Below are 16,038 nucleotides of genomic sequence, written 5' to 3'. Positions count from 1 at the left end.
GATTTCAAGTAAATCTGTAATGAGGCTAGATACCTGTGTCCCCCACCAGGTGGTCAGACTAACCTAGTCTGGTCTTGAACTGATGAGAGGCAAAACATCTTCAAAGACATACAAACAAGTCCAGTTGCGTTTGATTCAATCTCTTTGAAAAGGTAAATCCTGGAGAGAGGAAATACACTTTACTGAAAAAAATTGGCAAAAACGTGGTGTAATGATAAGCTCAACCAGACATCTTGGTCAACAACTTCTTTATTATCAGCATACAAGACTGGGTCTTGAGGTTATAATGGCGGTATCACCTTAAAGCCCCTATTTGATTATTTTGTGCTTTTAGTGATTCGTACAGTATTACTGAAGGATTCAGAATTTTTTTTAAATTCCCACAAACACTACAAAATGGATGTGGACCTTAGTGCGAAAGGTGTTGATTTCTTTTACTTAATTAAAATTAACAGCATGCATGCATTCAAAATCTCCTTTATGTATTCGGATTAAAATATTAAATTATTAGTAATAAATATTACGTATAAGTAAGCATATAATGGAAATAGTCAAGAAAAGCACAAGTACTTTGTATTATTAGGTCGCGAGTGATTCCTCTTCCCAGTAAACAATCTTTGACAGAAGGCGGAGGGGCGCATCCCTGAACAGGTGCGCTCACGTCGTCACTGCCTTGGTTACAACTGCCAGGAAGACAGAAAAGATTTCCCAACTTGGTTACCATGTCCGCCCGGACACAGTAGTGCTCGTTTTGCAGATTTTAGCAGTTCGTTTGGACAGTTTTAAGATAACTTGAAGCGACGGAAGTTGTGTTTTAGACCATAAGGGAGAAAAAGAGTGCAGGTCAAGGCGGAAAATGGGTAAAAGACAGGAGACAAATCCGGACTCTGAGTACGGTGAGTGGACATCGTCCGTTACCTCAGAGGTTTCACTGGTAACATCTAAATGTCTGTAAGCTAGCTGACTAAACTTAGCAGCTAATGTTGAGACAACAAAACAAAAGTTGCAACAAAAGTTTATAATTTGGATTTTAAATTAGTTTGAGGCTCAGCGAATTTAAACAACAGACTGGAAAGCTGAAATCTTTCCCTCAGGCTAAATGAAGGCTCATCCGGTGATGTCTTCTGATGTGTTTATAGGATAAATCTCCAGTGTGTCGATTTTCAGTAAACACGGTTTAATTGTTTTATAAACCGCTTATCAAGTTGTGTCCTCGTTTATTGATAGTTGAGCCAAAACACCCCAGATAACCTGCCCTGAACAACAAATGCTCAAAATAAACTTTAAGTTGACTTGAAGTGAATCTCACAATATGAAAATGTATTTAATTTAATTGTCATTTAACCCTGCAAGAGGTCGGCCACCACATGATTAAAAGAACAACATTTGGCTTTTCTACTTTACTTACTTTAATTTTGATGTACTTCACTTCATATTTACATTGTCTGTTATTTCATACTTCTTCTCCACCACATTTCGGATAATTAATAACGAATTAATTAATCTAATTAATAGTTTAGGCTTTAATCAGGTGACCAACAGTCCATAAGCCAGAGATATTCATTTTGCAATCATGTAAAACCATTAAGCAATTCTCATTAATTTTTAACCTGAAAATGACTTAAATGATAACTTGGTTATCGCTGTAGTTGTGCATTAATTGATCAGCAAACAGTTCAGCCTTGTCTTGGAATGGCTGGTGCTGTGATGGAGGCAGGCTAATATGAATGTTTTTAATAGAGGCAGATAAAATTAATTGCTGCTGAGAGGATTTTTTAACATATTAATAGATCAAAAAATAGATTTCTCTTTTTACGGTTAGTTTGATCAGTTCCAGATTTATTTAATCATTCACTGAGCTGTTTATTCCTCGTGGAATTGGATGTTCACTTCAGCTGTTGCACAGTTTCTAATAAAGCCAAAGGCTGTTTGGTTTGAATTTGGCACAGTTTAATCTGTAGGGTTAAGACGTGTCCTAAAAGTATACATAAATGACATCTTTCCACTGTTAAAGACTATCATGTTGAACTTGAAGAGAAAGTTTTAAACACAGAAATGATGTGGCGATTGTTGCTGTCGCTGCAGGAACATATCACATGTGTCATGTCCTCTGCATCCCTGTTTACTCTTTGTGATATTTGAGGTATTGATAGAGTCACAGTTCTATTGACAGTTTGGGAGGTTTTGCAAGTCCACAGTAAACAAATCCTCCCTGGAGGTAAATATCCAATCGGATTTCATGTCTCCTCAGATAACAAAGAGGCTCCACAAGTGTCAGGGCTGACAGTGTACCAACTCTGCCCTTACTATAACAAATGAATCTCTGTGCTGTTCCTCTTACACTCGTCGCCATGTTTTCTAATTAGGAATCTGCTTCCTGCTGGTTCCCTATTGTTGTAGCAGCCTTCATGAGGAAGTAGACCTTTTTTTTTTAATGTTGAGCATGACAAGGCTTACCAGTTGTTGCCCAAGTAAAATTTGGTAATTTTGTTGTACAATATGTTTGGGTTTATTCACTTTTTTTTTGGAGAAGTTACCTATTACGAGTGCATTGTTTTTTTTCCTGTTGAGGATGTGCAGACATTCAGTGTTGGGGAAATAAGTGACTTGTCAGCAGTTGTTCCTGCAAATCATTGACCGCAAAATTTTGTTAAAGCTGCGTGAGGCTACAGTGAAACAATGAAGTCTCATTTTAAAATCACCAGCTAGTTAATATAGCTAATGTATATAGTGGGGGAAGCACCTGTGAGCTAAATTTTGAGCTTTGTACTTATAAAAGAGGTCAAAGGTTTGGTTCATTTCAGTAAGACATGCTTCTTTCTGAATGTGTCTGGTTTAGAACTTTTGGTCGGACAAAAACAAGCGGTCTGGTTCCATCTTTTGCTAAAGAAAATTAAAATTAAACTAAACTTAAATTAAAATGGATTCAAGTTAGTTGCACCTCCACTGTCCGTTTTCTCTTTTCTTTCTAACGATTAGAAATCCTCTCTTGCTGTCGTGACTGCTGACATTTTTCGCCACAAAGGTATTCAAGAGGCGCATGACACTTTCAGATCACTCACACTTTTACATGAATGCTTCCCATCCCCTCATATTTCATGTTTCTTTGTAAAGATGACCCTTTCTTTCTCTCTTGCCTTTCTTGTGGTATTGTTCTGTGTATACTTCAGGTTACCGGTAAACCTCTTACCCATACAGATGGGTGAGCTTTGTACAATAAACTACACAGTCTCTGAAATATTTATTTTGATTGCTTTCAGTCAAGTGACCCGATTCTGTGACATCTTCATTCGTTGCGCCAAATGACTAATTAATGTTTTGATTCATTCAGCTACTCGCTTGGACAGAGTAAAGTAAAATCAGAGACTCGTCCCTTTTGACGTCACTCCTCTTCAGCCAAGGTCAAGTGATGAACATTCAGACCCGTCATCCGTTTGGATTTAGCAAATCCGAGCTATAAAAATGTCTTACAGATGACCTGTGTGAGGTTCAAGGTTTAAGGCGTATCTCCAGATTTTTACAGGGGCATAAAAATGAAAACAGTCACACACAGCGAGCCATTTTTTTCATGTTGCTGTTTACTCTGAACACACAACAGCAGTGTCCCAGCAGAGCTGAAATCTGACACTCAACGCATCACAAGAAGCAGATGAACAGGTTCCTTTGCTATGAAAATTTGAGTCATTATTCTCCATATTCCACACATGAAGGTTTAGGAAACAGCTGATGGGCACAGAGGTGTTGATGTGGTTCACACACTTGTTATTCACATATGATTCATATCAGGTATTACTGTGTCATAGGAGTTTGTTCAGAGGAGAGTCATCCTCACCTGAGAAGAGTTTCAGATTTTTTTTGTGTTGCTGCATTTGGCAGTTTATTCTCACATTTCCTGCCCTCTTTTGAAGTGTGGTACTATGACTCTATTAAAGGGAAGTTTTTAATGTTTTCCTGGTCTCTGTGAACGTGTGTGTGTGCGTGTGTGTTATAGTCTTTTGGTCTCTTGCTTACTAGACTGAATCTTGGACTGCGATGGCAGAATTGGAGCTTAGAGCAGAATGTGGAGCTGCTAACTCACTGCATCGTGTGATTTGCATCCTCCTCAGCAGCCCTGACGTGCTCGCAGTGTTGACACACTCTCCATTCACCCATATTCAAATTACAGTCGGCGGAGATAATTTAACTCTGGCTGCTGTGAGGCATTATTATGTGGAGCTTCCTGGTGACTAGACAAATTCACACAATGTGTCTACGTAAATAACCGAATAATTGTTGGATCACATGAATGCAGATTTACCTGTGTTGTTACTTGTCCTGTTTTAAACCGTGACACCTGCCAAAACTGCATCCTCCTCATAGGATCCATCCCTCCAAGCAGTCTGGTGTGTTTTTCCTGCCTGACAGGCTAACACAGTGGTGACTAATTGAGGCCCACAGATCTGACTTCCCATGACAGGAATGTTTTCAGTTGGGATCTCATGGAATAAGTTTTCAGATTATTAACTTTTAACCATTGAAACGATTGAACGTCTGTGGCTTTGAATTCAGATTGTATTCAAATCACACTGGGCTGTTGGTGTGGCTGCTTACACACTTTTCTTTTAAGTCTCTCCTGTGTGATTGCACATGAAGTAACTGAACGAATAAATGAACTAAGCTGCATGAGATAAATAACACTCATTTCTTTGTTTGTTCTTGCTGGCAGCCTTTCTCCCTGTTCCAGGAAACAATGAGACGTTTCTTACCTGTTATGGACAGCTCTATTAAAGTGTTATAGCACCTGTGTGCAAGTAACCCATAAAAATATGAGTCTGAATATTTTTCCTCATCCAAAGTGATTCATTAACTTTAAGAAAAGGGCACATCATGCTTTTATATGGACACCAATATAAAACAGTTAAGTTAAACCTCTTTCATAAGCTTGTGAAGCTCTTGCCCACGATGACCCGTGCTCAAAGTGAGCTCTGGTCAAAATGAACAAAATCAGCCGTTGCCTTAAGTAGTTATGCATGCGCAACACCTTTTCAACGTTTCCGCAAGTACGGCAAACACGGATCTAATCAGCGGCGCGTTTCCTGGAGGTGGAATTTCAGGTTAAGTGTTGTTACAAAAGCGAGTGATAAGTTGCTATGTCCTTAATAATCTGAAACCAAAGAAGGAAGTGGCTTATACAGTAAAGGTTATTGCGTGGTAGTGCACTAACCTCTCTGTTAATGGCCGTGACCTCAATGTGTGGACCGGGTGTGGCAGTACAAAATTAATGATATTGCATTGTTAGTCAGCAGTCTGCATTGTAAACTAACACTAAATGACCTGATTTCCTGTGTTACTGTTTTCCCAGGAGAACCTGCTCAGTTTGATCCAACATTCAAAGGGCCCATAAGGAAAAGGTGAATCTGTCTCACTGACTTCTGGCTATTTGCCACCAACCCACCTGTTTGGTCTCCAAATCCTCAGTCTGGCTGTGGGGTTTCTGATGTGTACTGCGTGGTTCATTGTGCTTTCAAAGCTTTTGTTTGCTGAGTTTTTCTGTTAACTGTCAGATTTGTTGAATCACATTTGTTACCCACGAGGCAAATTTTAACGCAGAGCTCAGCCTGCTCACTTTAACCTGTTGCTGTCTCTCTTTTTCTTCACCAGAGGATGCACTGATATAATCTGCTGTATCCTGTTTATGGCTGTCATCCTCGGCTACGCAGTAGTTGGGATTTTAGGTGAGGCCTTTGAATCTGAACCCCACACACACTGATGTTGCTCAGCACCACCTCCTCTCTGGGCCCTTCTTCTGTTTTGTTAGCCAACTCTCTCTGTCGCCGTCGTCTGTCTTAAAGGAACAATACAGTCATTCGCTTCAGTGTTGAGAGTTTGATGAGAAGGCTGATTTCTCTGTCGTATCTGAGAGTGCGATCAATCTTCTCCACTGATAACCAGGACAGAAAGCAAATAAAGGCTGATTTGTGGGAGATAGTTTGACGCTTTTGATGAGTGTCGCTCGAAAGAAATATGACGGGTTCGCCTCGTTTTCGATTTAATTATTTGTGTTTTTTTTAAGCTCTGAATGCAGCGACAGCTGCAAGTTGCAGTCGGCGTGGACTGAAAGCTGCAAAACACGACGTAACGTTTTTTTTCTGTTGAAAATACGTCAGATCTGTTGAGCGACACTCGTCAAAGGTGTTGAGCGCTCCACCACCAAAGAGGCCCAAGTGTGTTCTTCTTAATTTCGAACTGTTCCTTTAATGCCGCTGTTCCCTTCACTTGCAGCTGCTTTATTGCACAATAGCACAGCGCAAAACAAACTACCACCTCTTCCTCCTCCTCCTCTTCCTCCTCCTCTTCGTCTTCCTCGTCTTCCTCTTCATCCAAAGCTGTCACCGCTGTCGCTGCTCTTCCATTATAACCTTCAGTTCAGTTAAGTTTGTGGCTTTCTTTGACCTCAAGCTGTTGTTCCATCGATCATAATTCTTAATCCCTATACTTTAAATCATCACCCAAAAAATTAACATAAATGCTTTTGTTGAGTATTCTTCTTCTTATTATTATTGTTACTTTTATTGTGTTAAAGGCTGAACAGGAGATTTGCATGTGAACATCCAGTCAGAGGCTCTTTTATTGCCGTGTCATCGAACGTATTCCAACACTCAGGGTCAGCTCTCTTATCTAAAGTCAACAATCAGTCCTGATACGTAGTGCCGGCGCCTCATGTGAGTCAGTCTGCTTCATTGGAAGCAGATCAGTTTGGCTGGCAAAGGTGGATCTGATATACGTACTGGTCAGTGTTGATACATAAAGGCCGGGATTTGTTCCCCATGAACAAATTATTCTGCTTCTAAAGACTTTGGATGTGAGGAACCGTGATAACAGTCAGAACAGGAAGGAGGAATGTAACACCTGTAGCGTGTATGTGTGATCTGTACTGTAAATTTAATGTTAGATTACGTCACAGTAACGCTGACAACAACTGACAAAACAAAACAGGGATGTAGCAACACTAACCTGCTGTTATCTTTTGCATCACTGGCTTTTCCTCTTATCTCTCTTTCAATGGGTGTTTGGGTTTTGTTTATCCCACCAGCTTGGCTCTATGGAGATCCTCGGCATGTTCTTTATCCGAGGAACTCAACCGGATGGTTCTGTGGCACTGGGCCGAATAAGTAAGTCACTCTGTCTCATCTGTTCATGTTGTGTACGAGATGTTATAAGTGCACACTGGACCGGTACACAACCGAAGTAACTCTTCCTCTCCGTCCTCTCTCACTCAGAGACCGACCCAACTTGTTTTACTTCGACATTCTCAAATGTGCCACATCGTTTAATGTGATGGCGACTGCTCTTAATGGCTTTCAGTGTCCGACCAAGCAGGTAGACAAGGCCGCTCCATTTTGTCCCTGTTTACCTTGTTTTACTCCCAGTGCTGTAGAAATAATGGTGTTTTTGTGCCAGGTGTGCGTGGAGAGCTGCCCCACCACCTTCTGGGCTGTGCCAGTACAGTCATATTTTAAAGAGCCAGCAGAAGTTTTCAATCAAAGCCTCTGTGTGCCATCCATAGACCTGACAACAACTAAGCTGGTAAGTCCCTTTATGTTAACGTGTATACTGCATGCGCCGCCCTGTGAGATCCCACATGACATTTGGGACTGACGCGAAGTTTGTCCTGATGTGTTTTGGCAAAGGAAACACTTTGGCAGCAGATGGTCTGGATTTTAAAAAGCAACCCGTTTTGTCCACAAATCAACTTACTTGTTTTGTTTGTTTTGTCAGAGCGTTCAAGACATTGTGAGCCAGGAGCTGTGTCCTTTCTTCCACATTCCCACAACCTCTGGTGAGAAAAATACACTTTATTGTTTTCACCGTCATTGTTGTCTCGCGATACATTCGCACTGTAGTAAAGGCTGGTTGTGTGTTTCATGCGGCTTGACACGTGAGTGTTAATTCAGCTGCCTACCTGCCACCTTTTGTTTATTTCCTTGCATATTTATTGAACAATGGCTTATGATGCAAAACACATGAGAGCTCTCATGATACATTATGACTTTATCCTTTGTTTTCTTTGCTGTCAGTGCTGGGGAGATGCTTGCCTGACATCGCGGCACTGGGAGAGATACCTTCATACTTTTCCGATGTTCCCGGCTTGCCCTCAACAGTCAATGACACAGTCAACATAATCAAGAATGGCACTGGGTAAGATGACGTCGTGGAATCCTGACTGCATCATAAGAATAACACACATGAAGATGCAGTTTAATAACCCTGTTTCTGTCTCGTCCTCATCACCAGCACAGGGTCGGTGGCTTCGTGAGTTTTTGTGTTGACGCTTAGCGTAGCAGCTGGTCGTAGAGGTCGTGTGAAGCGCTCTCGTGGGACTCGTAGTGTTAGAGCATTAATACGTAGTTTTCATTTCTCTCTCTCTCTCTCTCTCTCTCTCTCCTTGCCGAGTACTTTGGGTTATCTCTGTCTTTTTAGTCTGTTTTTTGCGTTACTTGTGTGTCCTCAGAAGTGTAGCAGAGTGAGAACATTTAGTTGCTGTTTGCTTTGTGACGATGACTGATTTCCGGTGGTATGACTGACCTTTTCTTTACCGCCACGTTACTTTGAATAACTTCCTACAGGCTTTTCATAAACGTATTGATGCTGAAATGCTTTGTTTGTTTGTTTTTCTGTGCTGTATTTGTTTTTACCTGTCCCTTTATGTTTCATGTACTGTTTGAAAGGAGAACTAAGAGCCTGTCCTCACTTCTGTCCTCATCAGGGACATCGTGAATGGCTTCAATGCCAGAGAGATCGGCGTCCGAATCTTTGAGGATTTTGCTTCGTCATGGCCGTGGATCCTTATGTGAGTTGAGTCTCACACACACACACACACACACACACGCACACACCTGTTGGCAGACGTGCAGATGGAAATTACCCTTGAGATGGAGTCGAGAGTCAAATCCCATCTCAGTTATTTGATGTGAGATTTGGATGTGAGGTAGAGAGCTACCGAACTCCTGATCGTATCGAATAATCCCAGATTAAAATTAATACTTAATTTCATTATTGTCTTTTTGTTTTTTCTTGGTCCTACCTGTTTCATCCCACTCCTGCCGACCCCTCTCCCCTCTCAGTGGCCTGCTGATTGCCATGGTGGTCAGTATGCTGTTCCTGTTGCTGCTGAGATTCACTGCCCCCGTCATGGTGTGGGTGCTCATCATAGGAGTCCTGGGCGCCGGTGCATATGGTAAACACTCACCCAGAGTTAGATATTCTAAACATAGTCTAGAAATAGACTAAATGGACTAGATATACTAATAGATATTAATCTGCGTCATATTTTTTAAAATTCCTCTCTAACTTTTTGCAGTTGCATTCATACAGACCAGATGAATAACTTTTCATTTCGCTGACTGTCACATCACCACAAATTAATTCTGTATCTCTGCCGAGGGGAAAACTGGCACAGGATTAAGCAGATTCAGCCCAGTTTCTTCTGCAATGGAAACGTTTGGCTGGTTTTGTGTTTAGCCGTGCTTTTCAACAGATGGTTCTGAGCACAGTCAACGTTGGCGAAGGCCGTTCGTTTGTTATGACAAGGCGACATGCTCCTAGTAGCCTCTTACTTGTTGTGTTGTGTTTCTCTTGCAGGGATATGGCACTGCTACTGGGAGTATGATAACCACAAGCAAGCCTCGGCCTCCATAACTGACATCGGTTTCACCACCAACTTCAACGTTTATCTGCAAGTCCAGGAGACCTGGCTGGCCTTCTGTGAGTCTGATTAAAATGCTTTTGATCTTTTTTGACTTAACCATGTGCTGTTTTCACCCTGTTCTTTTAACGTTGCCCGTTGGCTTATTAGCATTTCGCAGGGAGAGACTGTCAGACTGTGCTGTCTGTGCAGAGGAAACGAGGGGCATAAAATGGAAATAACCTACCATGTCTGAAATACCAAGTCACACCCATGTGTTGAAATATTCACATCCAAAAACAAATGCAATAAAACCATTGTTGGTATACACACGGGTCACATGTCATGTTTACGGCCCCGCTTGATTAACAACATCGTAAATAAATTCTGATAAAAGATGACCCACATTTAAAGGTTTTGGCTCGCTGCCGCTGTTTGTGTAGCTTATATTGGATGCTTCGCTTTCTTTTTCGTTCACATTTTCATGTTATGCTTTGGAAGACGGAGAAAAGAAAATTAAATAAAGGAAACAGAATAAAGATGCTTTATCTATAAGATTTCCACAGTAAGGCCTAAGAAAAAAGAGTGTTGTGTGTGTTGCTTCCTGGAGTGCAGCTGTAGTAGTGATCTGAGTGTGTGTGCTTCTTTTCACTCTTCTGCTCGTCAGTGATAATCATATCTGTGGTGGAGGCGATCCTTCTCCTGACGCTCATCTTCCTGCGGACCAGAATCCTCATCGCCATCGCCGTCATCCAGGAGTCCAGCAAGTGAGTCATGATGCCATACAGTAAAGTTTATTACTTCTACTCAACATAAATGTTCTTAATGGTTAAAAAAAAGAGGTGCTCTTAATCTGAAGCAGAATTTAATTAAAGATTCATGAGGCAAGTTTTAGTGTGATTAGTGAGCCTTCAAATTGGTTTGTTTCTTACTGTGAAGAGACCATGTGGTCTTATGGCATAACCTCATGATGTGTGTGTGTGTGTGTGTGTGTGTGTGTGTGTGTGTGTGTGTGTGTGTTCACATTTCACAGGGCTATCAGTCACATGATGTCCTCTCTGCTGTACCCTCTGGTCACTTTCGTTCTCCTGGTGGTGTGTGTTGCTTACTGGGGAGCCACTGCTTTGTATCCTTTTATTTTACGCAGGTTGTTTAAAACCCCGTACACGACATTTCACCCACTGTGTGCTCAGTTTTACTCCACTCCACTTAATTCTACTTCACTTCCACGGTATCAGTTCTTGTCCTGAACAGATGAATGCAGATATTTGGCCACCTCAGGGGAGCCGATCTACAGAGTGGTGGCTCTCAACTCCATTGAGGCGGGCTGTAAGGATATCAATGGCTCTGTGACCTGTGACCCTCAGGTGAAAACTGACTTACAGTGATACCTTTGTCACATTTTTTAAGTGCATTAGCCAGGAGACAGGAATTTGGCTGTGAGCTGTCAAATCACCAGGACACAAATGTAATTTAGTAACATGAAAGTGTTTGTCCTGTCACCAGTCGCTGATAGGATGTGTCAGACCCTCTCATAGGCTCATCTATTTTGATTCTGTCGTTCTCGTCCACTCATCCATTCTTCCGTCTGCTCCTCCTCAGAACTTCACCTCATCGGAGTACCCAGGCTGCCCCTCAGCCAGCTGCATCTTCATCAAATACAACGACGAGGGTCTCTTCCAGAGGAACCTCTTCAACCTGCAGATCTACAACTTTGTGGCTTTTCTCTGGTGCGTCAACTTCGTCATCGCCTTGGGCCAGTGTACGCTGGCGGGGGCCTTTGCCTCCTACTACTGGGCCTTCACCAAACCAGATGATATCCCCATGTTCCCGCTGACGGCTAGCTTCATACGCTCACTCAGGTAATCAATGAGCTGCTGTCACATCGGTTCAAATTCCTGCAAAAATAAATATGTCCATTCCTGTCAAAAGTGTCGGAAATACTGAATGCCCACAGATTACATACCAAGGTACCACTTTTTTTTACCTAAAGCATAAAAGTAGTCTGGATAAACTGTTTGATCCCTCCACGGTAGAAAAAAACATCCATCCATCCATCCATTTTCTATACCGCTTATCCGTCAGGGTCGCGGGGGGGCTGGAGCCTATCCCAGCTGACTACGGGCGAGAGGCAGGGTACACCCTGGACTGGTCGCCAGTCAATCACAGGGCCAACACACAAAGACAAACAACCACACACTCTCACACTCACACCTAGGGGCAATTTAGAGTAGCCAATTAACCTAATGTGCATGTTTTTGGTATTGTGGGAGGAAGCTGGAGAACCCGGAGAAAACCCACGCAGGCACAGGGAGAACATGCAAACTCCACATAGAAGGGCCCAGACCAGGATTCGAACCTGGGACCCTCTTGCTATAAGGCGACAGTGCTAACCACTGCACCACCGTGCCGCCCTAGAAAAAAACAATCACAGTATATACTGACTGACTGCAGTTCCTTCTCTAGCTCCTAGAGGGCGCAGTAGACCTACACATAACCATTTGGGGACGCAGTCCTCAGCTGACAATGATAGACTTTTTATTTTTTTCTAATTTGATTTGTAAAATGATGCAAGCTGTGGGATTTCACTTCGTGTTAAATCATTGCAGACAGTTAAAATTGACCAGTGAGGCGCTTTGATTTCAGGTACCACGTGGGCTCCCTGGCATTCGGTGCTTTGATCCTGACCCTGGTGCAGATAGTGAGGATCATTCTGGAGTACATTGACCACAAAACAAGATGTAAGTGCACTTAGTTCGGTGCAACTTTTAGTCTATATGTATGCAATGAGTTCCAGGATATATTTCACTGACTGATGGCTGAAAATTCTCCTACGCAAGTCAACCTCTAAAACCACACTGGATTGGCTGAAAAATGCCTCCAGTTTTGTCTCATGTGGGTAAATGAGCGCTAAAGATGTGCAGGGTTGCGTTCATGTGGAAACTTGCCTGCAGAAAAGGACCAGCGTTAGAGGCTACTCATAAACATGTTTTGGCTTCTCGCCCCCAGCGGCACAGAATCCATGTGCTCGTTTCATACTGTGCTGCTTGAAGTGCTGCTTCTGGTGTCTGGAGAAGTTCATCAAGTTCCTCAACAGGAACGCTTACATCATGGTGAGCCCAGCATCTTATTGTGCAGTCTATTGAGTTGCCTAAAACCTTCACAGCATCATGCTGCAGATTTACCTGCTTCACACACTTGTTACAGTGTTTAATTTAGTGTGTTCAGTATTGTTTGTATAATGTATGCCATTTTATTTTATTATTTTTATTATTTTATTATTATTTATTATTTAATTTGTTTCTTTGCCAGATTGCCATTTATGGGAAAAACTTCTGCGTCTCAGCCAAAAATGCTTTCATGCTGCTCATGAGAAACATAATAAGGTTTGTGCTCAAGTCGCGTTTTCTTATTCTAGAAGGAACTTTGGTCTGTGTTGCTGATGGACATGTTGTTCGACCTGTCTGCAATGTGAATGTGTTTGTGTTTGAGAGCCTCAGTGACCAGTGTCGCGTTCTTCTGACTGTGTGTGTGTGTGTGTGTGTGTCCACTCAGGGTCGTGGTCCTCGATAAAGTGACAGACCTGCTGCTGTTCTTTGGGAAGCTCCTGGTGGTCGGAGGAATCGGTAAGGACGACACCAGCATGTTAGGAACACACACGACTCTGAAAAATGTGTCCAAGGCTGCGTTTAAGGTTTTGAAAAAGGTTAACTATACATTTAGTATAAATAACTGCAAAATATGCGTTCATTTGGAGGCATTTTTCTGCCCACTGGGTGAATCGGTCCCATATTTACTGCCTCTGAGGAGTTGGTTCAGAGCAGACCAGAGCTTTTAGCTGACTGCATGTGGGTTCATTACAATGAATTATTATGCATGTGCATTTGCATCTGTGCATTATGCATAGATTGAGTATATTTAATCCACTGGTAATCTATCAGCAGGATAAAAATATTGACCTGTGCGGAAATACTGGAAATATTAACATGTTTCAACCATAGCTTTATTATGTCGTGGAGACCGACTCAGTTATGAGATCCCGAACCTCTACAGTGAAACAGATTTATTAAAAATCTTGAAATAATTTTGAAGTCAATATTTAATTAAGAAGCTTCTCAGAGATTTCTATATTTTTAGGAGGTAATAATAGAGCCGGTATTCTTCCCTCTGCACAAGCTGCTTTCATTAATACACTTTATTGACATTAGGTCCATACTTGGTTCACATCCTCCAGTTGGTTGTGTTTTTGTTAGGTTTTGTTAGCGAGACGCTGACGGTTCAGTCTTTTTCCAGGCGTGCTGTCCTTCTTTTTCTTCTCTGGTCGAATCCTGCTGCCGGGCAGCACCTTCCACTCTGAGACCCTCAACTACTACTGGATGCCAATCATTGTAAGATCTTTGTTTGTTTGTTTGTGATGCTAGTCATTCAGACACATCAGACCAGTTGAAGTTTATTCTACACGTGTGTTTTGCCTTTGCAGGCGGTGGTGTTTGGTAGCTACCTTATAGCTCATGGATTCTTCAGCGTGTACAACATGTGTGTCGACACACTCTTCCTCTGCTTCTGTGAGTACATGTTTACAGTAAAACACAGACAGATAACTACAGCTTTCCCCATACAAGCACACAACAGCTCTGTTTGCATGAATACTGAATAATATTTTTTGAAACAGTATTTCAAGCTGAGTGAGGCTAAAGCCAATAAAGCTTGCATAACCTTTAATTTATCTCATAACTTTGCTCTGTTTGCCTTTCACTTCCACAGTGGAGGACTTGGAGCGTAACGATGGATCTCTACAGAAGCCATATTTTATGTCCAAAAACCTCATGAAGATCCTCAACAAATCCAACAAAGTACCAAAAAGAGACAAAAGGAAGGACTGAAGTTCATGAAACCATGATTTTTTTTTAAAAATCATTTTAAGATGCCGTCTTTTTCCACATTTGTTTACCAGAACTAATCAATTTTGCACATTTTAATATATTTTCTTATTTTATTGCGCATGTGCATTTGTAGTATTAACGAATGTACACGTGAAAGAATGCAGGTGATGTGGAATCTGCATCTGCATTTGTTAATATATGTATATTTACAAAACTCAAACCCAAAATATTTCTTCTGTTGTTCTTAATTTCTTATTGTTCCTGCCGCTCAACGTTAACTCTTTCTGTTGCGGATATTTTAGGGTGATTTCAACATGCGTCATTTAATATATTTTTTTCTTTTATCTATTTTTGCTGAGAATCTACTATAGATGACTCCTGTGATGTGAGTTCTTCAGATGGAACAAAAAAAAAAAGGCAAAATAAAAATGTTCTTAATATATTTTTAGATATTATTTGTAAAAAGTTTTATAAATACAAACATTTTTATGGCTGCAATGTACTTGATTATATTGAAAATAATGAAATAAAGTTGTAATATGACTGTACAGGACCAAGCATTTGCCAGTGTTGTGTCGTTAGCTGCTGTGTTTGGATCCCAGCAGCCATTGCAGCAGTGTCCATTTTGGTTCATATGATCATCTAAACTTCTCACTGCACAGCTGAGCAAGTTCTTGGAGCCTAAAGTGCTGTTTTCAAACCTCCTCAATTACCCAAAGATAACCAGTTTAATGTCACACAAAACAAAATGTTGTCACATTTGTTTGAGAAGCTGGAATCAGAGAATATTAAACATTTTTACAATTCAAATGAACAGCGGCAAAGTTTCTGTCGAACAGCTAACACACTGACCAGTCAAGTCCTTTGACAAAATGTGGATAATGACGACACAAAACAAGGCGGCGTTTTAACTGAGTTTTTAATCTCCTAGACCTTTTGGTTTAGCACAGATTTAGTCTGTAAAAAGACTTGCGAGTTCCACCGTTTGTTTCAGTGTCAACACGAGCGTCGTAATACAAAGTCAAGCTTGGACAGACGAGTATGCAAGACACGATGAGCCTCAGCGGCCATCTTGTCCATCCCACAGAGGACCACTGAGTCTGTGCTAGTTCAGATGAAGGCGGGTTGGAGGGTGGGGGACTTCGGCACACATTTTGCATGTTAAAGTCTTTGTTAAAGTTTGTGGGTGTTGGGTTGTCGGGCCTCGTCGGTTAGCGCTGAAGACTACAAGTTTGTAAATGAATAAAATCTGGGCTGATATCCGCGGCCCAGTCCTCAGTGGTTTGAGGATACATTAGCCACAGCATAGATTTGATAATATTTGTAGCCAGGACTTTTCCCAAATGAGAACTTCCAAGTGAAAGCAAAACACACGAGAGAATCTGAGTCAGCTGTCACAATAACACGACTGTTACTTTCGTTATACAGTAAAAGATGTGTCAGTTACGAGAGCAAAATCACACATCGCATGTCAATTCACATAAGCAGGGA

At 41.5% G+C, this 16,038-nt stretch overlaps 1 protein-coding gene across 1 annotated transcript; it reads left to right on the top strand.

The window, feature by feature from the left end:
• Nucleotides 1-657: 657 nt before the first annotated feature.
• Nucleotides 658-15,095, top strand: slc44a4 (solute carrier family 44 member 4). Its single transcript, XM_046418612.1, has 22 exons — nucleotides 658-896; nucleotides 5,342-5,390; nucleotides 5,641-5,714; nucleotides 7,073-7,151; nucleotides 7,260-7,359; nucleotides 7,441-7,566; nucleotides 7,759-7,819; nucleotides 8,058-8,178; nucleotides 8,747-8,830; nucleotides 9,105-9,217; nucleotides 9,622-9,744; nucleotides 10,332-10,431; nucleotides 10,698-10,790; nucleotides 10,929-11,031; nucleotides 11,267-11,526; nucleotides 12,311-12,405; nucleotides 12,674-12,777; nucleotides 12,977-13,050; nucleotides 13,220-13,290; nucleotides 13,958-14,052; nucleotides 14,145-14,229; nucleotides 14,429-15,095. The coding sequence occupies exons 1-22, from the start codon at nucleotides 857-859 to the stop codon at nucleotides 14,545-14,547; spliced, it is 2,169 nt and encodes a 722-aa protein (XP_046274568.1). The 5' UTR covers nucleotides 658-856; the 3' UTR covers nucleotides 14,548-15,095.
• The last annotated feature ends 943 nt before the right edge of the window (nucleotides 15,096-16,038 follow it).

Source organism: Scatophagus argus, chromosome 17, assembly GCF_020382885.2.
Source record: "Scatophagus argus isolate fScaArg1 chromosome 17, fScaArg1.pri, whole genome shotgun sequence".
NCBI classification, from domain to species: Eukaryota; Metazoa; Chordata; class Actinopteri; family Scatophagidae; genus Scatophagus; species Scatophagus argus.
This window is presented reverse-complemented; position numbering and strand designations above follow the sequence as displayed.

Coding starts and splice junctions, on each gene's coding strand:
- slc44a4 (XM_046418612.1), top strand. CDS start 857: ATGGGTAAAAGACAGGAGACAAATCCGGACTCTGAGTACG. Junction 5,391..5,640: donor AAAGGGCCCATAAGGAAAAG/GTGAATCTGTCT, acceptor TTTCTTCACCAG/AGGATGCACTGATATAATCT. Junction 10,791..10,928: donor TACTGGGGAGCCACTGCTTT/GTATCCTTTTAT, acceptor AGATGAATGCAG/ATATTTGGCCACCTCAGGGG.